Consider the following 19,699-nt stretch of genomic DNA (forward strand, 5'->3'; position numbering starts at 1 on the left):
CGCCGACCTCCACATGACCCTTGGTACAGGCATAATGCAGTGGCGTGTCGCCAGCCTAAAGTTGGTCGCCATCGTTAAATGTAGCATGCCCAAGACATGGAGTTATGAGGCCCAAATCAGATGATGGTACATGCAGAAAATGAAAGCTATCAACGTCAAACGAAGCAGTCCGGCAAGGAGAATGGGGCTGACCTCATCCTTGGCACTGGCATCAACACCGCCATGCTGCAGTAACGCCTCCACCACTCTCGCACGGCCATGGCAACAGGCGCCGTACATTGGTGTACGGTCGTCCTTAGCCTTGGCATTGGCATCAACGCCGTGTTTCAGCAACATGTCCACCACCGCCACGTGACCATTGCAACAGGCAGCGTACAATGGCATATTGCTGCCCCCACTTCCGACGTCAACGCTGTGCTTCAGCAACATCTCTACCACATCCACATGGCCATTGCCACAGGCGCCGTACAATGGTGTATGACCGTCCTCAGCATTGGCATTGGCATCAACACCGTGCGTTAGTAACACCTCCACCACCCCCATATGACCATTGCAACAGGCAGCGTACAAAGGCGTACTGCCGTGCTGTAGATTGAAGCACCGCCATAACAACCAAGCACGTGGTTTCAGCATCAGCATACACCCCCCAATAGCATCACAACGAGATCAAGATCACACCAGGTGGTGTATACACATGACACACAGACAACATTCAGACGTTAACTACCGGCATTGACAAGAGCAGCGTGGCAATGAAGGATGCTGACCTCATCCTTGGCTTCGGCATTACCGCCGCTCTGCAGTAAGACACTAGCCACCTCCACGTGGCCGCTGGAGGAGGCATTGATCAATGGCGTCTTGCCACACTGTACGCCGCCACACCACCACAACACAACCAAGACAGCCGACACATGTGCGGTGACAGCATCGGCGTGACCCACAAGATCACATTGAGAAAAAGCAGGGAAACAATAGTGGTCCTCGATCCAGACCCAGACCAAGAGGGAAGCAGGAGGATCAACAAAGAGAAGCAAGGGGAAAAAACGGTGGCGCTGACCTTGTCTTGGGCGTTGGCATCAGCACCATGTTCCAATAGCACTTTCACCACCTCCACATGACCAAGCGAACAGGCACCATGTAATGGCGTGACATCATTCTGCAGATTGATTCACCACCGCACCCACGGACGTCGAGTTGCATGCGTGACAGATGATGAAATAAATCTCAAAACCAGCTGGCGAGCCAGCACCGCGTGCAGAGCAACAGGGAGAAAGAAGCGGCCAGCCAAGATTCAAGACGTGGCAGGGAAAAAGGGAGTACTGACCTCGTTCTTGGGCTCAGGATCAGCGCCATGCTTCAGGAGCGTTTTCACCACTCCCACATGGCCTATGGTGCAGGCATAGTACAGTGGTGTCGTGCCACCCTGAAGGTCGATTCACACAGCCACCACCACCAGATGCGTTGGCAACACGACAAGGTTCATTACCATCGTGAGTTCCATCTTCCATCTATAAACCAGCTAGACGTCGAGAAGAGGGAAGCGTTGGGCTCGAAAGGAGAGTAACAAGAGGCGAAAGGGACTGACAATGTTTTTCACGTCGGCATCAGCTCCATGCTCCAACAACACGTTCACCACGTCCACACGACCTCTGCCACAGGCATAGTGCAGTGGCGCGAAGCCACCCTAAGTGTTCACAGCATCAACGTGCTCCATCATGTTGAGATGACGCTGGTACCACCTGCTTCACAAGCAGGCGCATGCAGACCAACGACAGATGCAATCTACACCATACAAGAGGAAAGCAGTCGGGGGATGGTACTGACAATATTCCTAGCTTGAACATCAGCGCCGTGCTCCAACACCACCACGATCGCTCCCAGATGGCCATTGTTGCAGGCATAGTGCAGTGGCGTATAGCCAAGCTGTGGGCACCACCACACGCACACACAGTAGCACACATGCAGCTTTTCGTCAAGCCAACATCGTGACCTGAATGGCACGATCCCAGAATCAGTGACACAGACACCTCAACCAACACGGCACGCACCTCTTCATCTTTGTAGACGGCAGCGGCTTGAATGCGCTGTTGATCCCAGCTTTCCAACAACCGCAGTGCCGCTTGTGGATCCGATGAATCACACGCCCTGTGCAGCTGGTATCCATCGTCCAAATTCATGGTCACGGGTCGCCATCAAACTCCTATAGCACTTTGAGTACAGACCAGCATCAGTGTCATCCAACACAATCTTCACACAAAAAGTCTGACATTGGACAAGCGCAAAAAAAAAAAAATGAAACCTCCCCCTCCAAAACGGCAGCCGGCCAACCAACAGCAGAGCCTTGCTCACTCCCTTCCTGATCAGCTGAATCAAAGCGCAAGCTGCTCACCTTGACCCGCTGTTCTTGACGAGAAGCATGCATAGCGCACGGCGTTGACCAGCGTTTTGTGAGGCGAGGGAGAGGGACAGTGCGCTCACAAACCAAAAAAAGGAAAAACAAAAAGGCAGCGTCCGACGCGATTCACCTCGGCCACACACGCTCGAGCGTCGCCACAAGCCCCAAGAACCAGCGGTCCACCACACCATTCACACGCAATCAAGCACAAGCGATCAAAGTCCTCCCCCACACGGGAATAGTCAGCGCAGGAGCACGACGGAGGAGCAAAACGAAAATTACAACAGTGATTCCACACAAGCAAAAACAACAACAACAAGCCAAACAAGCAGACAAGCAGAAAACAACATTTTATGGAGTGTGAGCAGCTGCTGCCTTAACCAGCAATCGAGCCACTTGATCGGTCATCACGATCACTGGCTTGTCGGGCATTCCAGAGTAGATGGTGGGCGAACGGGCCTCGCGCTCACGATGTTGGTGCTTCCTGTTCTTCTTCTTGTTCTTTTTTTCTTATCGCGCTTGATCTGAACACTCCTCGGGTGAGCCGGAGCGAGTTTAATACGACTCAGCGTGCTCGTCATGGTGCTGAGTATCTTGGCTGCCTTGCGGTGGCATTGCTCTCCGAGCCTTCAGAACACTGTCAATAAGAGGATAAAGAAGTGTAAAAGCAAGCACCAGACACGCATCTACTGCATTCAATTGCCACAATACCCTAGCTCAACCGGGGCCGATGGCCCACAAAACAAGTCCACCACACAACACCTTTGTCACCAGCTCGCACATCGCCACAGCCGCCACGACTGACAAACCATGGCCATCATGCAATGTCATAGTGAATGGAGACAGGGCGATTCCCTCCTCTTTTTCGGTAGTTGTTGGACTAGTCTGCTCCAGACGTTTGGCAAAGCCCGCCCTGTCCATTAAATTTACTTTCTGTTTGCATAGCAATATCGACAAGCCACCCACAAGGGTCACGCCTTCAATTCGTCACTGTAGCTTGAGCGGCGGACGTTAGAGCGGCCAAGCGGCCACCAAGGGTTCGTAGGTCGAGGATATTGAACAATTGAGGATCCACGCGCCAGCCGACGCCATAGAGAACAGCAACAGGACACCGCCAGCGTCTGACTTGCTCCGCATGAATCAAGCTTTGGACTGACGCCACGTTGAAATCCGATGAGAACAAGACGATGCGGACAATCGCATGGGAATCAGGTCCGCACCATTGGAGTTCGAAGTTTGGTAGGAGCAAGGGGTACGGGTTGCGCCCAATAGCTCTGCAATCACCTATAAAGTGAAACAGAGACATTGGTGAGCAAGCCTGACTCTGCAATCAGTACCGAAAAATAAAAAAACGGCCCACCTCCAGCTCGATGCGTCTCTTCCCAAGGAGCAGATCCAAGGGCCGTGCACCCGTCTGGACACAGCAGGCCGTCAGGTGTGAGTCGCAGGCGCAGCAGAGGAGCGTTTAAGTACGGCATTGTGTTGAAAAGCTTACAAGATCTCTTGCATCTGGGTCGGCACCGTGCCGCAAGAGTTGGTCGATAACCTTTTGGCTGGCAGAGAAGCCAGCGCAGGCTGCATGAAGCGGTGTTCGGCCGTCCTATGTGAGAATATCAATGTGCGGAAACATGAGGCCTGTTTGCGTTTGTTTGTTTTTTAGAGAGGCGGGGTTGATCATCGAATGTGCCGGGGGAAAGCTGAAGAAAAGCCCACTGAAAGCCGCTTGAGTCCGACGGAGGGCAGGGCGTCGAGGAGAGAGGGAGGAGGCAAAGACGACAAGCAGCGGGAGCAGGAGCAGCAGCCAAAGGGGAGGGAGTAAGAGGGAGGTACTGTACCAACGTTGTCCTTGGCTTTGGCATCAGTACCGTGCTGCAACAGCATCTCCGCCGCCTTGACATGACCGTACAGGCAGGTTTCGTGCAGTGGAGTCAAGCCAACCTGTGGGATGATGCATCAGCATGACGTGAGGTACGGCATCATCATCATCTTCATCTTCATCATCATCATCATCATCATCATGTGGTACCGGTGTACCATGAGTAAAGGGGCGAAAAGGGAGGTATTGTACAGACGTTATCCTTGGTTTCAGCAAGAGCACCGTGCTTCAACAGCATCTTCGCCACCTTAACATGACCCTTTTCGCAGGCAAAGTGCAGTGGTGTACAACCACTCTGTGGCATGATGCATCAGCGGCATGACGTACAGGTACAGCATCATCATTGTCATCATTCATTGTGTGATACAGGTCTACCATCATAGTAAGGAGTAAAGGGGCGAGAAGGGAAAAGGGAGGTACTGTACTAACGTTATTCTTGGTTTCAGCAGAAGCACCGTGCTTCAATAGCATCTCCACGACCTCGACACGACCCTTTTCGCAGGCAAAGTGCAGTGGTGTACAGCCACCCTGTGGGATGATGTATCAGCAGCATGATGTACAGGTACAAGATCATCGTCGTCATCATCATGTGATGCAGGTCGACCATCATAGAGCGGCGAAGAGACGTATTGTACTGACGTTATTCTTGGCTTTAGCATCAACTCCGCGCTTCAACAGCATCTCCACCATCTCAACATGACCTTTAGCGCAGGCAAAGTGCAGTGGTGTCCAGCCACCCTGTGGAATGATACATCAGCGGCATGACGTACAGGTACAGCACCATCATCGTCATCATCATGTGGTACAGGTCTGCCATCATAGTAAGGAGTAAAGGGGCGAAGGGAGGTATTGTACTACTGACGTTGTTTTCAGCTTTAGCATCAACACCGTGCTTCAACAGCATCTCCACCAGCTCGACATGACAGTCGCGGCAGGCATAGTGTAGTGGTGTCCAGCCATTCTGTGGCATGATGTATCGGCATTAAGGTACAGGTTCAGCTGCATCACCATCATATATGGTCCAGTGTACCGTCATACAATGGTAAAGAAGGAGGCGGAAGGTACTATACTCACGTTGTCCTTGGCTTTAGCATCAACACCGTGTTTCAACAACATTTCCACCACCTTGACACGACCGTATTGGCAGGCCCTGTTCAGTGGCGTACTGCCCCACTGCGGGATGATACATTCATGCAGCATGATCCTTGTTATAATACCATCACGTTAACACATGCAGTGATAGATTCATGTATCACCTCATTTTTGAATCTGGCAGCATCTTGAACACGTTGTTGGTCCCAGCTGCTCAACAGCTGCAGCGCCTTTTGTGGATCTGATGAACAAGACGCCCAGTACAGCTGCTCTCCATCGTCACTCATGGTAACGAACGGTAACTGCTTCTCCTCTCTCTCACCATGCTTCTCTCGCTACCACCAATCTCATGAGCCCCCCGAGGAGCCCCCTATTCGTCTGGCAACCCAAAATTACAACCCAAAATTCGGACTCGAGTCGTCGAGCAGTTTCCGAAACGGCAGCCGGTCAGCGGGCCTTGCTCTTCTCTGTCTGATGCGACAAACGCCTTACCTTTGGAACAGTTCCCGGTGACAGTTGCGAGGACAGGTGTTCTTGCTTGCCCAAGTGCACGCTGACGACTGCGAGGCGAGATCAGTGGCCACACGGAAAAAAAATGGCGGCGATGCTCTCAACCAAACGTTCGGGCGTCGCCACAGACCCCCGACCAGAGATTGCCCGTAGCAAGCACAAGCGTTTAACCACGATCGGCAATTTTACGCAGGCAAGGCACGTCGAGCAGCCCACCAATGTCTATGCCGATATCGATGCCGAATGTCAAAAAGGTGAAGAAAGAAGCAAAAGGTGAAAAATAAAAGCAAAGCACAAACACAAGTTCTTGCTTTTTTTCTTGTAATGATCACAACAACTGTTTTAGCTACATCGAAACAAGTGGATGGTGCGAGATCCAATTTTGGCGCCACAACGTCACGAACAGCAGCGCAATTAGGACGCGATCCGAACCTGATCAGGACCCGAATCAGTGCGCGATCAGAACTTGATCAGGATCCAAATCTGTGCGCGGTCAATGCGCAAACAACGCCCCTTCCAGGTAAGCAGGGGGGCACCGCCATTAACATCGCAATGGCAGCGCTCGGGTTGGATGAAGGCGTGCCAGTGGGTGTGAGCGCCAGCTATTTGCGCGTGCTCGAGCGCGAGCTACAAGATGCATTTGGCGATGCCTACACTTCCCTCAGCACGGCAGATGTGTGGGCCGACTTTATCTGTCCTCGAACACGGGACGCCCCGTGCGCTTGGACTCGTCATGTGGCTCAACACGCCTTGTGCGAGCAAGAGGATCTGGCGGCAGCGACCGTGTTTGTATCGTATGCCCGGTCTAGCAATTTTGCTACAAACCTTGCGATCATCCTTGATCACGAACAAGACAACGCTCTTGGCGCTTATTATTGGTGGGATATTCTCTGTCACAACCAGCACGATCGCTCCGCAACTCAGTTCGATGAATGGTAGGTTGCTTGGTCTCAACGCTTGCCTCAGCTGCGTCTTTCACGATGAATCGCATCCCCTCAGACGGCATCTCGTGATTCGCCAGGTGGCAGCATACCTTCCCAGACATGATTGCGCAGTGCCAGCGGCTGGTCGTGCTCCTAGGCACCTGGCGTGACCCTGTGCCATTTAAACGCGCTTGGTGTTTATATGAGATCCTTTGCGCCCTCGACGGTGAGCTGGAGGTGGATATGCATCTGCCCCCCAAGCAAGTGGAGCTGTTCCTTGCCGCCTTCTCCGAAGAGGCAGATGTCATCGAGACCTTTCTTCGGATGCCTCAGTCTGCTACATCTCAGGCCACAGAGTCTCTGGACCAGGATCACATACTTAGGTGTATAGAGGAGCGGGGCGGGTTTGATCAGCTTGACAGTCGGATCCGCGAGCGCATGCAGCCATGGTGCCTCAAGCAGGCACGATCGGCCATTCAGCGTTTGGAGGCTGCGGGGCCCAGTCGATCCCTGGCTCGGCTTCGTGGCCTCGTCTCCCACGTGTTGACGCGATTTGACGTGCTAGACGAAGCCATGAAACAGTACAAGAAGAGTCTCCAGCTGTACATTAACCTTCTGGGAGACGATGAACCAGAGAAAGCCCAATGTTATTGCTACCTGGCTCAAATATGTATCCACGAGAAAATGTTTGCCACAGGTTTAGCCTTGTATGAAAAGGGCCTGGCCCTTCTTGAAGGTCAGGCAAACATTGAGGCTTCTTACGATATTGCCGTCGCGCAGGCTGGCATGGGAAGCGCGTGCTTACAGCTGGGGGACGCAAGCCGGGCTGTCAATCTGTTGCAAACAGCCATCAATGGCTTATCCCCGAGTCCCCCAAGTGCCGAGTTTGTTGTGGCGCAGCACTGCCTGGGGCGCGCATTAGCCGAACAGGGCGAGCCAGTGAGGGCCAGCAAAGTCTTGCGTGAAGCAATGGAAACTGCAGACCTGGTAGACATGCCAGAGTCAGAGCGTTCGAGTCTGCGTGCGGCCTTGCACTTCCACCTAGCGCAAGCTTTGCATCAGCAGAGCCTGCCCACGCAGGCGCTGGATCATGTCGAGGCCTGTTTGGCGATCGAGCTTTGCAATTTGGGAGAACAGCATGTGGACCTTGCCCCCACTTATCACCTGCGTGCTCTTGTGCAACAAGCACTTGGTGAGCTAGATTCGGCCCTAGCATCCTTCACGCAAGAAGCTGCCATCTGGGAGGCTTCTGACTGCCTTGACCATGTGGCATTAAGCCAGGCCTACGGCGCCATTGGCGAAGTGTTGAAGGAACAAGGCCAAGGAGAGCGAGCACTTGTGCAATTTCAAAAGGCATTAGACACAGCCATGACAGCCGCCAACCCAGACCGCTTGAACCTGGCCCAACTCCACGACAAGTTAGCGAGCGCCTATCTACACGAGGGCCAGCTTGATCAGGCGGCCGAGCATGCTCGGACCTGTCTGACGGAGCAACAAGCATTGCTCGACGAAAACGATGCAAGCCTGGCTACCAGTTACTTCCAGTTGGCGTCTATTTATCGGCGTCAAGGCAAATTGGCAGAGGCGCTCGAGCTATATGAGCGTGATTTAGAAATTTCGCTCAAAGTGCACGGCAATGAGCATGGCGATACCGCACTCACCTATTTTCAAATGGCCATGGTCCTCCACCGTCTCAAGAAAGATCACAGAGCCATCGAACACCTGCACCACTGTCTCAATTGCTGCATACCCGCCTTGGGGAAGTTTCATGAGCGCACCGCTGACGCCTATGCCTGGCTAGGCATCTTGTACAATATCAAGGGCAATTTGCGCTCGGCGGCACACAACCTGAAGGAATGTGTGGCAATTCGATTGCAGGTTCTTGGCAGCGAGCATCCAGATACCTTACTGGCCCAGGAAAATCTCAAGCGCGTTCAACAATTCAGCAAGGCCTCGTGATTTGTGAAGCCTGCTGCCAGGGCTTTGGCTTCTAGCCCGGCCTTGGTGACTCACAAACTTGTATTTATACTGTGTGGAGTCCTTTGTTGCTCGGTTCTTTGGGCCCGGGGCCTGGTGCGTGTCGTTGATTTGTGAATGTGTGTAAATTGGAGCTGGAACACAACCAGGCTATGCGGCCTGAATTCAACCAAAAGCATGGAGCAAACATCTCTTTAGAGCTATAGTATGGCCAGGCGTTCCTCGAGTGCATCAAGCGTGAGCTGGTCGAAGCTTCTGGTGGCCCCAAAGATCCAGCCTTGGTGAAATAATGGGACGAGCCGCTGTCGGGCGTACCGGGCCTTGGCCTGTCTCAGCATGTCGGCCAGCGCTGGCGCTCCACAAGCTGGGGTCTGGAGGGCAAACCCTCGGGAAAAGAAGGTTTGAAACACTGGCCAGGCCAGTGCTAAGACCTAGCACACGCATGGGACAGACGTTGGGTGTCGCAGAGCGACGCCTCGAGCAAAGGCAACAAGACCATACCTGGGCCCGACGGGTTTCGACTGCCTCTCGGGTGTATTGATTCTCAAGCTCTCGCACGTAGCTTTGCAGCGCATTCAGGTTGTTCTAAGCGAGGTGCCGAGCATAGACATGAAAGGAACCAAAAACCAAGGAAACCGGATCGCAAAAGAATACGCATGTTGGGTGTACTGGCGAGGTCACGTACAAAGCCAAGGAGGTTGACATCGGCACCGGCACGCAGCAGTGTGGCAACCACATGGTGTGCTGCTTGACGGCACGCAATGTGCAATGGCGTCTCCTGAGACTGCTCGGGTCCAACCCACAAGTTGGTGACCCAGACCAAGTGCCGACAAATGAGGCAAACTATTTGGTCAAAGCTATGGACGGTCCAACTAGTGCCTTTCGAAGCCGTTGACGAAGCGGCTCACCTCATCAGCGGCGTCGATGGATCCACCGGCGAAAATGAGAGCTTCCAAAACCTGATATTGGGCACCATAAAGGACGGCAAGGTGGAGAGGGGTGCGGCCCGTCTGGGATTCAAAATCACCACCCAGGAGCTGGCATGAGCACATGCTTGCATTGATTGCGATCAACTTGACTTGACTAGGGCACAAAAAATGATTCGGTTCACTCACGATATCGGCCACCTTTGGGTCGGCCCCGTGCTCGAGAAGCAAGTGAACCACATGTAAGTCGCCGCCATGAGCACCACAGTGCAACGGTTGCAGCCCATCCTGAACCGGAGATTTGGGACCAAGCACGTGAGCCTTGGGGGGGCGAGCAAGCCATTCGCGTCCCGAGATGTCATACCTCGTTCTGTGCGTCTACGCGAGCACCCGCTTGCAGCAGAGCACGGACAGCATCAACTTTGCGCCTCCGGCATGCCACGTGCAAGGGCGTATTCTGCCACTACATTGTGCAAAAGACCACGGGGTCAAGAGGCATACCCTGTGACGCACTCACGAGACACAGGCTACGTACGACATCACTGGCATGAACATCTGCACCGGCCGCCAAGAAGATGGCAGTCAGCTCCGTTTGCCCATAGATGATTGCAAGGTGAAGCACAGACTGTTGACGCTAGAATGGGCCAATTGGCAGTTGGGTCAGCCCGAGGCTGTGCGTGGCGCCTAGCTGCAAGGTGGATTTGGCGTTTGGGTACCTTGTCTTTACAGTGCAAATCAGCACCGCCATCAAGCAAGGCTTGGACAACCTGTGGGTGCCCTTTGCGACACATCTGCAACAAAAGAGGCAGGGACGCCTGCGACATTGTTGTCCGAAGAAGGCGGTGAGCTTTGACCAAGCGAGCCGCGCGCGGTCCAGCCAGGGAGGCAGATATAACCTCATCGCAACAGTCAAGACGTGCACCAGCAGCAAGAAGAATGCGTGCAAGGTTGGCCTCGTTCTTGTGGCAAGCCAGCACCAAGGGTGTTTGTCCAGACTGAGAGTTGGCACAATGGGGTGAGCTGCAAAGGTGTCTCAGCGGGAGGGCATGTCGGCTGACGAAAAGCCATTTTTCCACTGACATCGTTGAGCGAATTGACATCAGCACCAGCCGCAAGTAACGTCCGTGCGACGTCCTCGTGCCCTCGCGTGCAAGCCATGTGCAGCAACGTCCCCATGAGCTATCAAATTCGGTCGAATAGCCGCATGTACATGCCTGGTGTGAGACGCGACACCCACAACAACAGAGCCCTCCGTCCCTCCGACAGTCAAGACAAAACAAACCGCAGACACTTCGTTGGGATTGGCGCCTGCCTCCAAGAGCAGCCTCACAATCTCGGCTTGACCCTCCATGCATGCTTGGCAAAGAATTGAAAAGCCCAGCTGGAAGCAAGTCATCCCCCCGCCCGCCCAAATCATTCAACCCCCCCCGCAAGGCAAGGACGAGATGAGTCAGGAGCCAAGAGCTTGCCGAGAAAGCCAGATCATAGGCGTAGTCGAACATGGATTGTGTCTTGAGCGGCGGCACGTACCAGATCGGGGTAGGCTTTCAGAGCAGCTGTGCGCTGTGAGGCCGTCCAACTGCGCAGCGTGCCCAAAGCTTCGGCCGCACGCTGCGACAAAAGAGCCTGCAAAATGGCCGCGCACTGGTCCCGACTCGGCAACCCCTCCATGCTGCCAGAAGATACCACCTCTCCCCTACTACAACCGCGCCTCTATCCCACGCTCTGCCCTGCCTGGACTCGACGAAGGAGGGGATCAGCGCCGTTTGGCGATCGATGAGCGTCAAATGCAAAAAAAAAAAAAACAACGCACAGCACACATAACCTTTTTTTCTGACATCTTTGTCATCCTTCTCCCTTCGCTTGCGCCATCGGCCATCGGTCGGGTTGACCCGAGTCGGGCAGATCCCGGAGGCTTTTTTGTCATGATCCTCGCGATCCTCGTCATCATCAACAGCAGCAGCAGTAGCAGATTCAACTTTCGATTAGATCAAATCCAGATGAAGAAAGAATATTAATATGATTACGCATGACACAAAAGATGGGAGGATGAGAGCGCCGAGCGCTCACAATCAACCATGTCCCTGCATCATGACTCCCTTAGTCTTGCAAAATATTCGCTCCCGCTCGGCGAGGCGAATTACTCCGGCAGCCACGCAACACATGAACGACCACACGGTACAGCACTACACCAAACTGGAGCCGCGGCGTCGAGGACTCGCTGACGGCGATCTGACGGGAGAATGTTTTTGTCTCTCGGCACTTGGCCCCAAGCTACGATCGATGACCGTCAGTTCGGTGGCATCGCCAGAAACAAGCAGCGTGTCCACTTCGACCAACGTGTGCCCCGACAATGTCTCATCGCCCACATCGTCATAGGCCTCGGCGGGCGTGTAGCCCCCGCTGGGCATTGCGAGAAACGATGTCCGCGCCATGTGATCTTCAGCGCCAGACGTGCGGCGGCTGCTCTCATCTGGCGACTCCGATTCATCCTCTTCTGATGAATCCATGGGATTCATCGCCCCGGCAAGGTGGTGAAACCCAGGTCCTTGATCGCGGCTCTGCGCCAAGTGAAGTGACGCTCCGCTCCCATCAACGTCCTCAGTCATGACCGTTACCCCTGAAGGCGCATCTCCATGCGTTGACATCAGGCTGCGATCCATGCGCTGCAACTTCGTCAGGCGATCCACCACTTGCACCATGGTTGGTCGATCAGCCGGAATGGTCGCCCAACAATCCATACACAAGCGCCAAATGTCGCCTGCATCACATTCATCGATTTAGAAAAGGCAAAACAAGAGGAAGATTGTGAGCAACGGGATACTAGTGTGATCCGGCCAGAGTGAGACCACGCTTTGTGGCGGCCAAGACTTACGGTTGCAACCCATGGGTTGACTGAGACGATTGCCTTGAATTACATAAGCCCACACTTGCTCGTTGTGCAGCCGACGGTACGGAAGTTGCCCGCCACTCCAGATCTCAAACACCACCACTGCCCAGCTCCAGACGTCCGAGGCTTGAGAAAACTTGAGCTCAAGCAAAACCTCACCCGGGCACCAGCTGACACAATCAAAACCAGGCAAAGAGACATCAGGCACATGAGAGGGCACAGCGTGGACATGCGCCTGCCAACAACACAGAGCAGTCGAAGGACATACCGAACGGCAATGGCCCGGCCGTGGGCAATATAAAACGGCGAGTCCCCGTTTGGCTGCTGGCGTGTAAATCCAAAATCACCAATCTTGGCATTCATGTTGCTAAAATAACAGTCCAGATCAATACCATCAAGGATAAAGAAAACAAAAAGAAACAAAAGTTAGTGTGGCACAACCTGTGGCAGTGAAGCCCCTCTTGCAACGACATGCGGCGGGCGTACCTGTCGATGAGGATGTTGCGGCCGGCAATATCGCCGTGCAAGCAGCCTACAAAATATCAAATTCACGAGTGAATCCGAGCATGGGCGTGACAAGCCTGTTGATGTTTCATAGATGAGCTTACCCTTGTCGTGCACCTCGGCCAGGCCGCGTGCGACATCCCGCGCCAGGCGAAAGCGCAAGCCATTGTCCACATCGTTCTCTCGAACAAAAGCATCCAGTGCGCCATGCTCGCAATATTCCATGACCATGATGGGGGGAGATTTGACGATGCCATGTAATCGCACAATGTTAGGATGGTTGAACTGGTTCAGAATGACCGCCTCTCGGAGCTGTACAACGCACATGACACAACGCTTGAATCAGACCAGCTGTGCATAGAGTTCCGCCAGGCGCAAGCACAAGAGTACGCACCATGGCCATGACCAATTCCTGCGTATCATTCTTCATCGTTTTGACAGCTACCAGAATCGGTGTCGCTCCTGGTGCACAGGTAGTGGAAATCGCGGGTGAAAATCACACTGGCAAGGGCAGGCTGCAGGCATCGCAGTTTCAACCGCACAAATCATCTTTCATGTCGAACAACATCAACCAACCTTTGTTTTTGAGATACGCCTTGTTCACCATGCCCATGGAACCTTCTCCGATTGGCTGTCCACCAAAATGAGATGAGCAGAAAAGAGAAATAACCCGCAACAGAGACTCGTGAAGTACCATTTGTGCACGTGTTTGTGGCGTGCAGATGGTGGCATTCAAGGGACATACGTTGAGAAGTTCAATGTGACGACGAACAAGCTCAACGGGTGCGCAGGCGTCATCGGAGCCGACATAGTATCCCTGCAAAAGGTTTGGCACGGCCATGCTTCCCTTGAACGTAACTCGGCGCAAACGCCTATGACACCGCACGTATGTACAAGAATGACATGAGCGTGGACTCTTGAACCGAAAGCATGCAAGCCGACGCAGAGCAGGAATGCCACGCACTGGGATTGGTTGCGCAGGAAGATCAGATACACGAGGCCAACCATGATACAAATGGCGACGAGGACAATTAAAACAATCAGCGGCGGGCTAAGGGTTTGAGAGGAGGAGGAAGTTCGAGATCCGCTATCGATGGTAGATCCAATAGAAGCGGGTGTGGTGGCCCTGGTGATGGCACTCGTCGTTGTGTTGGGCGTCGAAAACAGGAGGTCCTGACCCACAAAGATAGTCACGTTACAGGAGCGCGTATTTCCCACTTGATCGCGGGCCGTTCGTTCCACGTGATAAATCCCAACTCCCAGATACAGTGGGTCGATGGGATCCAGCATGGCCGACCCTGAGTTGTCCGAAATTTCCAAGGGGGCGGTAGCGGCATCGGTCACCAGGATCGACATGTTCACGTCCAACTCGGAAGAGGGAATGATGAGGGGCGGTCGGCATACTACGTCAGGTGCAGAAACGTCCTTGCTTGCCACCCGAAAATTGTTCAAGGCGGCTGCTTCCGTGGCCGTGTGGGTGGAGACATCAATGAGGAGCATGGTAAAGTTGAGAAGCTCTGCGTCCGATTGAATGCCGCTGGGAAAGAGCACCTCGATGTAAAAGCTATCAAATTGCACCCCCAACTCCTGCTCGGTGATCTCAAAGTACCCCGAGCCACGTGCATGCATAACGTTTTCAAAAAAATAAGAATTGGAGTTGCGAAACCATTCCGGGTACAAATAGCGAGGCTCTTCCGTCGTGAGGGAGCGCAAATTGACGGCCACGGTCGACAGCACCACCGATGACGCGCCGGCATATGTTTGCGTGCCGTCTTGTAACTGCAGGATCAGTGTGATGTCAATGCTGCCAGTCGTGGGCCACATTTGAAAGGTATGACCTTCCTCGGCAGCGACCAGAAAGCGGTGGCGATGCACGGACGTGTTGAGACTAATGTTGGTGGCAAAAGGCCCAGTTTGATTCATCGAAAGGATGGGGACCACCCAGCCGTCCGAGGCGCCGTACGGAGATGGCTTGGCAGGAAATATTTGCACGGGCACGCTACCATGTACGAGTTCGCTGTCGACCCAGGCCGTGTTGTTGACGGTGATGATCATCACGCAGGTTGCTTCGTTGCCGCTGGGATCAAAGGCCTTGTACACGGCAGTAAAATCTAGCTCCCGCCAGCTGTAGAGACCCGGAGCGTGATTACCCACCACGGTCACGGAGCCCGAGTCATCAATGGCCGTGGGAATGACCCATGATAGATTGACCGTATCGCCCAGACTGTGCACCGTGATAAACTGATTTTCACACCAGACAAAGGTCGGGGGCTTGGTGTCCCCCAGGGTCGCCACGGCAGCATTGGCATCGTCTGTTTGAATGGCCACGTACGCTTTGGGCCGCGCCATGGCCAAGGTCGTGTTGCCCAGCTCCTCGGCAAGGCCATCGACATTGTGATTGTAGACGTAGAACATGGCCCGAGAAAACGTGACCACAACGTTGTCAAAGGGTGCTTCGACCTCCAGGTGAGCACAAGCCGTGGTTGGCTGCAAACGAATTCTGGCAGTCGCATTAAGCACGCGGGGATTGTAGTTAACGCCCAGATTGGACGGGGAGTTGGTGGAGAGGCGCACGCCAAGATAGAGCTCGGCATCGATGGTAACGCGCGTGATCCAGGGATCAGTGACACTCGGGTGCGTCGGACAAAAGTAGGATTCAAACCTGAACAAGGCCCCGGAGCAGCCCTTCATTGTCGTATCCACCGTCACGTGATCTGCAAACTCAAAAATCTGCGAAACGCCAGAGGAGGCGTCCAGAAGTTTGGGTGTGCGCGAGAGCGTGCCACCATTGAAGGCAGCAGTGTCGGTCATAAAAAATTGCCTGAGTGTGCCTTGATCATGCATCCGTCCAAGACTGCTAACGTAGCTGGTGCGAGCCTGCCCGCTGAGGATACAACGCTTGAGCGTCAACACGTCGTCTGAGGTGCTGGTCACCATGCGCACGTAGTAGGTTTGTACACGGGAAACCGAAGTTTGCGTCTCTGACATTGTGTAGGTCACATTGACACGGCCTATTCTCGCCGAAAACAAGGGCACAATCGATGAGGCGCTGGCAAAACGAACAAAGGGCAACGAGGCGATCGGCTTTTTTTGTTTTGTTTTATTTTGTTTTTCTTCTTTTAAGCTGTTTATTGTTTTTCGCCTTCTCGGGGTCTTTTTGGCTCTTTTTTTGCCCCTTGGTGATTTCATGTCTCTTTCAAAGCAATGCTCGGCTCAAAAAAAAAAAGCCCACGGACCTTGGAGGTACGGATTGATGATGAGTTCCTCTGAAAATAGACCAATCTCCGATTCCAGGCAATCAGGGGGGTAGTGGAGCACGACCTATATCGATGACATTGCGGGTGAGTTGGATGATAGCTCCGTTCGTGGTAGCAAGGTCCGGGCGCAACCAATAAGATGGGAGCAGAATGACTCGATTAGAACGAGGTCGATAAACGAACCGGTTCACAAACGGCGGTGGTCCAAGACCAAGTGTGTGAGGGGCATTTGATGCACTCGTTGTCCACAGCCACCGAGCCGGTTGAGCAGGGCACGCACACATCGGCAGCTGCCGATGGAATCTGAGCACGATGGGCAACCGAATGATGGGTAAGTAGGATGGGGATTAGGAATTGTGAGTCCTTCTTTTCGGCTGAGCAGAGATGGTTGTGTTGAGCACGACGTACCGAATTGTCCGTGCACTTGACGGGCGGCGCAGCACCACCTATGTTTGTATCACAACGACATTTTTGACAGAATCCCGGTGAGTCGCTGACCCTCTGCGTCTCGCTACCTGCGCTTGCCAGAGTCGCGTGCACCAACCAGCACAAAAGTAGCCAGGGGGGCAGAGATGAAACTCGTTGATGCCGACTCCCGTCCAATGGGCAGGGCTGTAAGCACCCGCATCCGTGGTGTTCCCAGCCAAGCCCGTGGTGATGCGATCCAAATTGCGAACACCTGAGATTTAGCCATAATGGGAATGAGGACGATATTCATGAATATCAAGTAGCAGCCCGACTGTGGGGCAAGCACGTATGGAGAGGCGTTGGCAAGGTTGGAAAATGCGCGCGGTTGCCAACACGCACCGTAATAGCCTTTGGGTACTCTTTGGCACTGGGAAACGGAGACGGCGTTGGAGTACAAGACACCGGTACCTGGGCACGGGAGAAAAAAGGCAGGCAGTGAGAAGGGAAAAAAAAAAAAAAAAGAAAAAAAAAAAAAAAAAAAAGAAAAAGAAAAAAAAAAAAAAAAAAGGCTCGACCCTGGCGACGGTTTCAAAGCTGCGATTTCTGTATTCTCGTCGGGCTCGGGTGGGTTTGCTTACCAGTAGGACAGGGCACGCAGCCGTCCTGAATGCCGTAGTAGCCGGCTGGACAGATGTTACGTGCCCGACAAAAGCCTTGGCCGCGGCGGGAGATGGCCCTAAATAACAGGTGTGATTAGACTCGCGGTGGCTGCGACGCCGCCATGGGAGTCAAAACTGGTGGTGGGCCACACAGCAGCAAGGAGGGCATACCCGAGCTTGCAAGGGGACGGGTAAAAGGCCGGAGGCAAACATTCAAAGTTGGCTGGACAGTGCCGAACGGTATTGGCAGACTGATTGGCCCAGGTGTTGGTGACGATATCAGCAGGCCAATAGCCCAAGGTCACGGGGTAGCAACGAAGGCTGCTCGTGGAAAGGCCGTTGTGGCTGAAGTAGCCTGATTGGCCAAGTGAGAAAGAAAGCAGAGGAGGACATGAGATGCAGTGACAGAGACACACACTCACGCGCGCGCGCGCGCGCAGAACAGACTCGCGGGGTGAAAGCTGCGCACCTTCTGGGCAAGGGTGAATGTCATCGGCAGCTGCATCGTAGTACCAGCCGAGCAGGTGCTCACGAATGTGGCAGACGGCACCAGCCCAGCCGGAAAAACATTTGCAGGAGCCGGTGCTGCAGTCGGCGTTGGTGGGGCAGGTTTTGGGGGAGGCACAATTGCGGACCGGGATGGTGCAGGAGACGCCAGAGAATCCGGAATGACATTCGCAGACGTCAAAGCTACCGTAACGGTAGATGGCGCCGTTCACACAGGGAATGGCGGCGTGCGCTGGCTGGGCCAAGAAAAAAAGTTGAAGAAACACAAGGCCCACCAAGCTGATGGCCAGGGATCCGCTCCCCGGTCTGTGGGACGGGCCGAGGCACGAGGCCGGCATGGCGATGGGCCACGCAGCAGCCAAAGCCAAGGATGGAGCGATAGCAGCAGCAGCAAGAAAACAGCAAGGAGCAGCTTGGCAATGCTGTGATCGAATGGGTAAGGAGAGGAGGCCGAGCGACAAGCAATGGTGAGACTGTGCGCCAAGGCTTTGTGGGACAACGTCGTGCGCATCGAAGCGAAGACCGACTTGAGTGTCACTCAGGTTTGCTGATCCCCCATGACGGGTGCGGAAGTGTCGCAGCAGTCTGGCATACCAACCGCCCGTCAGCGCGCGTGTATGAGAATAGATGCCCACAGCATGACAGAGCGAGAGCAGCGAGCGCGGCGCCGTCAAGAAGACATGATATCACCAACGGCCACCACGGCACCATTCAGACATACCTCTGGAATCCGATCAAGACAAATCAATACGGCAGCGGCGAGGGCACCGGACGAGTAGAGAGACGCAAGAAAGTACAGCAGGACCAAGATGCGTCAAAGAGGGACGGACCCAAGGCGCAGAGGCACAGAGGCGCAGAGCGCGCAGCGGTGATGCGTCGCGTCACAAAGGTCGGCACGGCACGACACGGACAGCGCAGCGTCCGGAGGAAAATACATTTCTCACTCATGGTGTGGCGGGAAGTTGGGCTGTGCGATGTCGTCGTATTTGTTGATCTAATCTCTGGGTCTTCGGGGCTTGCGCGAATTATCTCTTCGTGTTTGTGGGTTTTGTGTCAGCTCTCTGGAAAGTTGGTTTGATTCAAAGTGTATCTCTGATTCCTTGTGTTTTACTGTTGGTTTTCTGACATTTACTGCCTCTCCCTCTGCTTCCCTCTCAATGGTCGACCACCGTTCCCCTTCTGTCTCTCCTGTTTGCCCTCATCCTGCACCTTTCTCTCTTCTGACCTCCCATCTCTCCCTCTCTCTCCATTTGGTCCTGCTGTCTAGACAAAAGAAACACTTTTTGTCACCCCATCAGCCACTTCTCTCCTCTCTCTTTCTAGCTCTTCAATCCCTCTCTCCCTCTCTGGAATGTCGCATGAATCTCTTCTTTCTCTGCCTAGCCGTTCTTTTATTCCTTACTTGACAACAAGATCAGCACCGTCTCTCTTTCACCGGTCCGAGCCTCGCAGGTTCTCTTGCTGACCCACACTCATCTCGCTCCCTCTCTCCCCGCTTGCATGATCTGACGCACCTTTCCGAGCATCACGACCTTTCGACCTCTTGGCCAAACAGGCTCCTTCCCCCTCGTTCCCCTCACAATCACCGTACCCTTGTACCCTTGAGTCGTTCACACGACCAATCATCACACCTGCGCCACACGTTCTGTCCCGTCGCTGACTAACATGTAGTGGAGGTGGTATGGGCCTAAAGGGGTTGGGGCAATCGACGTTGGGTCATTGACAAACACCCCTTAACTCTGGCGAATTTGAGGGGGAGCCGACGCCACTTGGTC

At 53.9% G+C, this 19,699-nt stretch overlaps 3 protein-coding genes across 3 annotated transcripts; 1 reads left to right on the forward strand and 2 right to left on the reverse strand.

Annotated features, from left to right (window-relative positions):
• Nucleotides 1–6,916: 6,916 nt before the first annotated feature.
• On the forward strand, nucleotides 6,917–8,755 carry MONBRDRAFT_26095 (uncharacterized protein; the record flags this gene model as incomplete). The annotated part of the gene is made up of 1 exon (XM_001746468.1): nucleotides 6,917–8,755. The coding sequence occupies one exon, from the start codon at nucleotides 6,917–6,919 to the stop codon at nucleotides 8,753–8,755; it is 1,839 nt and encodes a 612-aa protein (XP_001746520.1).
• An 890-nt stretch (nucleotides 8,756–9,645) lies between these two features.
• MONBRDRAFT_8862 (uncharacterized protein) lies at nucleotides 9,646–11,370 on the reverse strand (the record flags this gene model as incomplete). Its single annotated transcript, XM_001746593.1, has 6 exons — nucleotides 9,646–9,783; nucleotides 9,889–9,987; nucleotides 10,064–10,162; nucleotides 10,217–10,333; nucleotides 10,416–10,490; nucleotides 11,230–11,370. The coding sequence occupies 6 exons, from the start codon at nucleotides 11,368–11,370 to the stop codon at nucleotides 9,646–9,648; spliced, it is 669 nt and encodes a 222-aa protein (XP_001746645.1).
• Nucleotides 11,371–11,885: 515 nt separating this feature from the next.
• On the reverse strand, nucleotides 11,886–18,262 carry MONBRDRAFT_26096 (uncharacterized protein; the record flags this gene model as incomplete). Its single annotated transcript, XM_001746594.1, has 17 exons — nucleotides 11,886–12,460; nucleotides 12,575–12,759; nucleotides 12,858–12,956; nucleotides 13,076–13,121; nucleotides 13,198–13,405; nucleotides 13,488–13,555; nucleotides 13,670–13,724; nucleotides 13,839–13,965; nucleotides 14,058–16,104; nucleotides 16,330–16,414; nucleotides 16,534–16,653; nucleotides 16,759–16,796; nucleotides 16,895–17,029; nucleotides 17,158–17,226; nucleotides 17,397–17,494; nucleotides 17,589–17,772; nucleotides 17,887–18,262. 17 exons carry the CDS (start codon nucleotides 18,260–18,262, stop codon nucleotides 11,886–11,888), a joined length of 4,515 nt encoding a protein of 1,504 aa, XP_001746646.1.
• Nucleotides 18,263–19,699: the final 1,437 nt, after the last annotated feature.

The sequence above is a fragment of the Monosiga brevicollis genome, genomic scaffold (genome assembly GCF_000002865.3).
Source record: "Monosiga brevicollis MX1 MONBRscaffold_13 genomic scaffold, whole genome shotgun sequence".
Classification (NCBI taxonomy): Eukaryota; class Choanoflagellata; order Craspedida; family Salpingoecidae; genus Monosiga; species Monosiga brevicollis.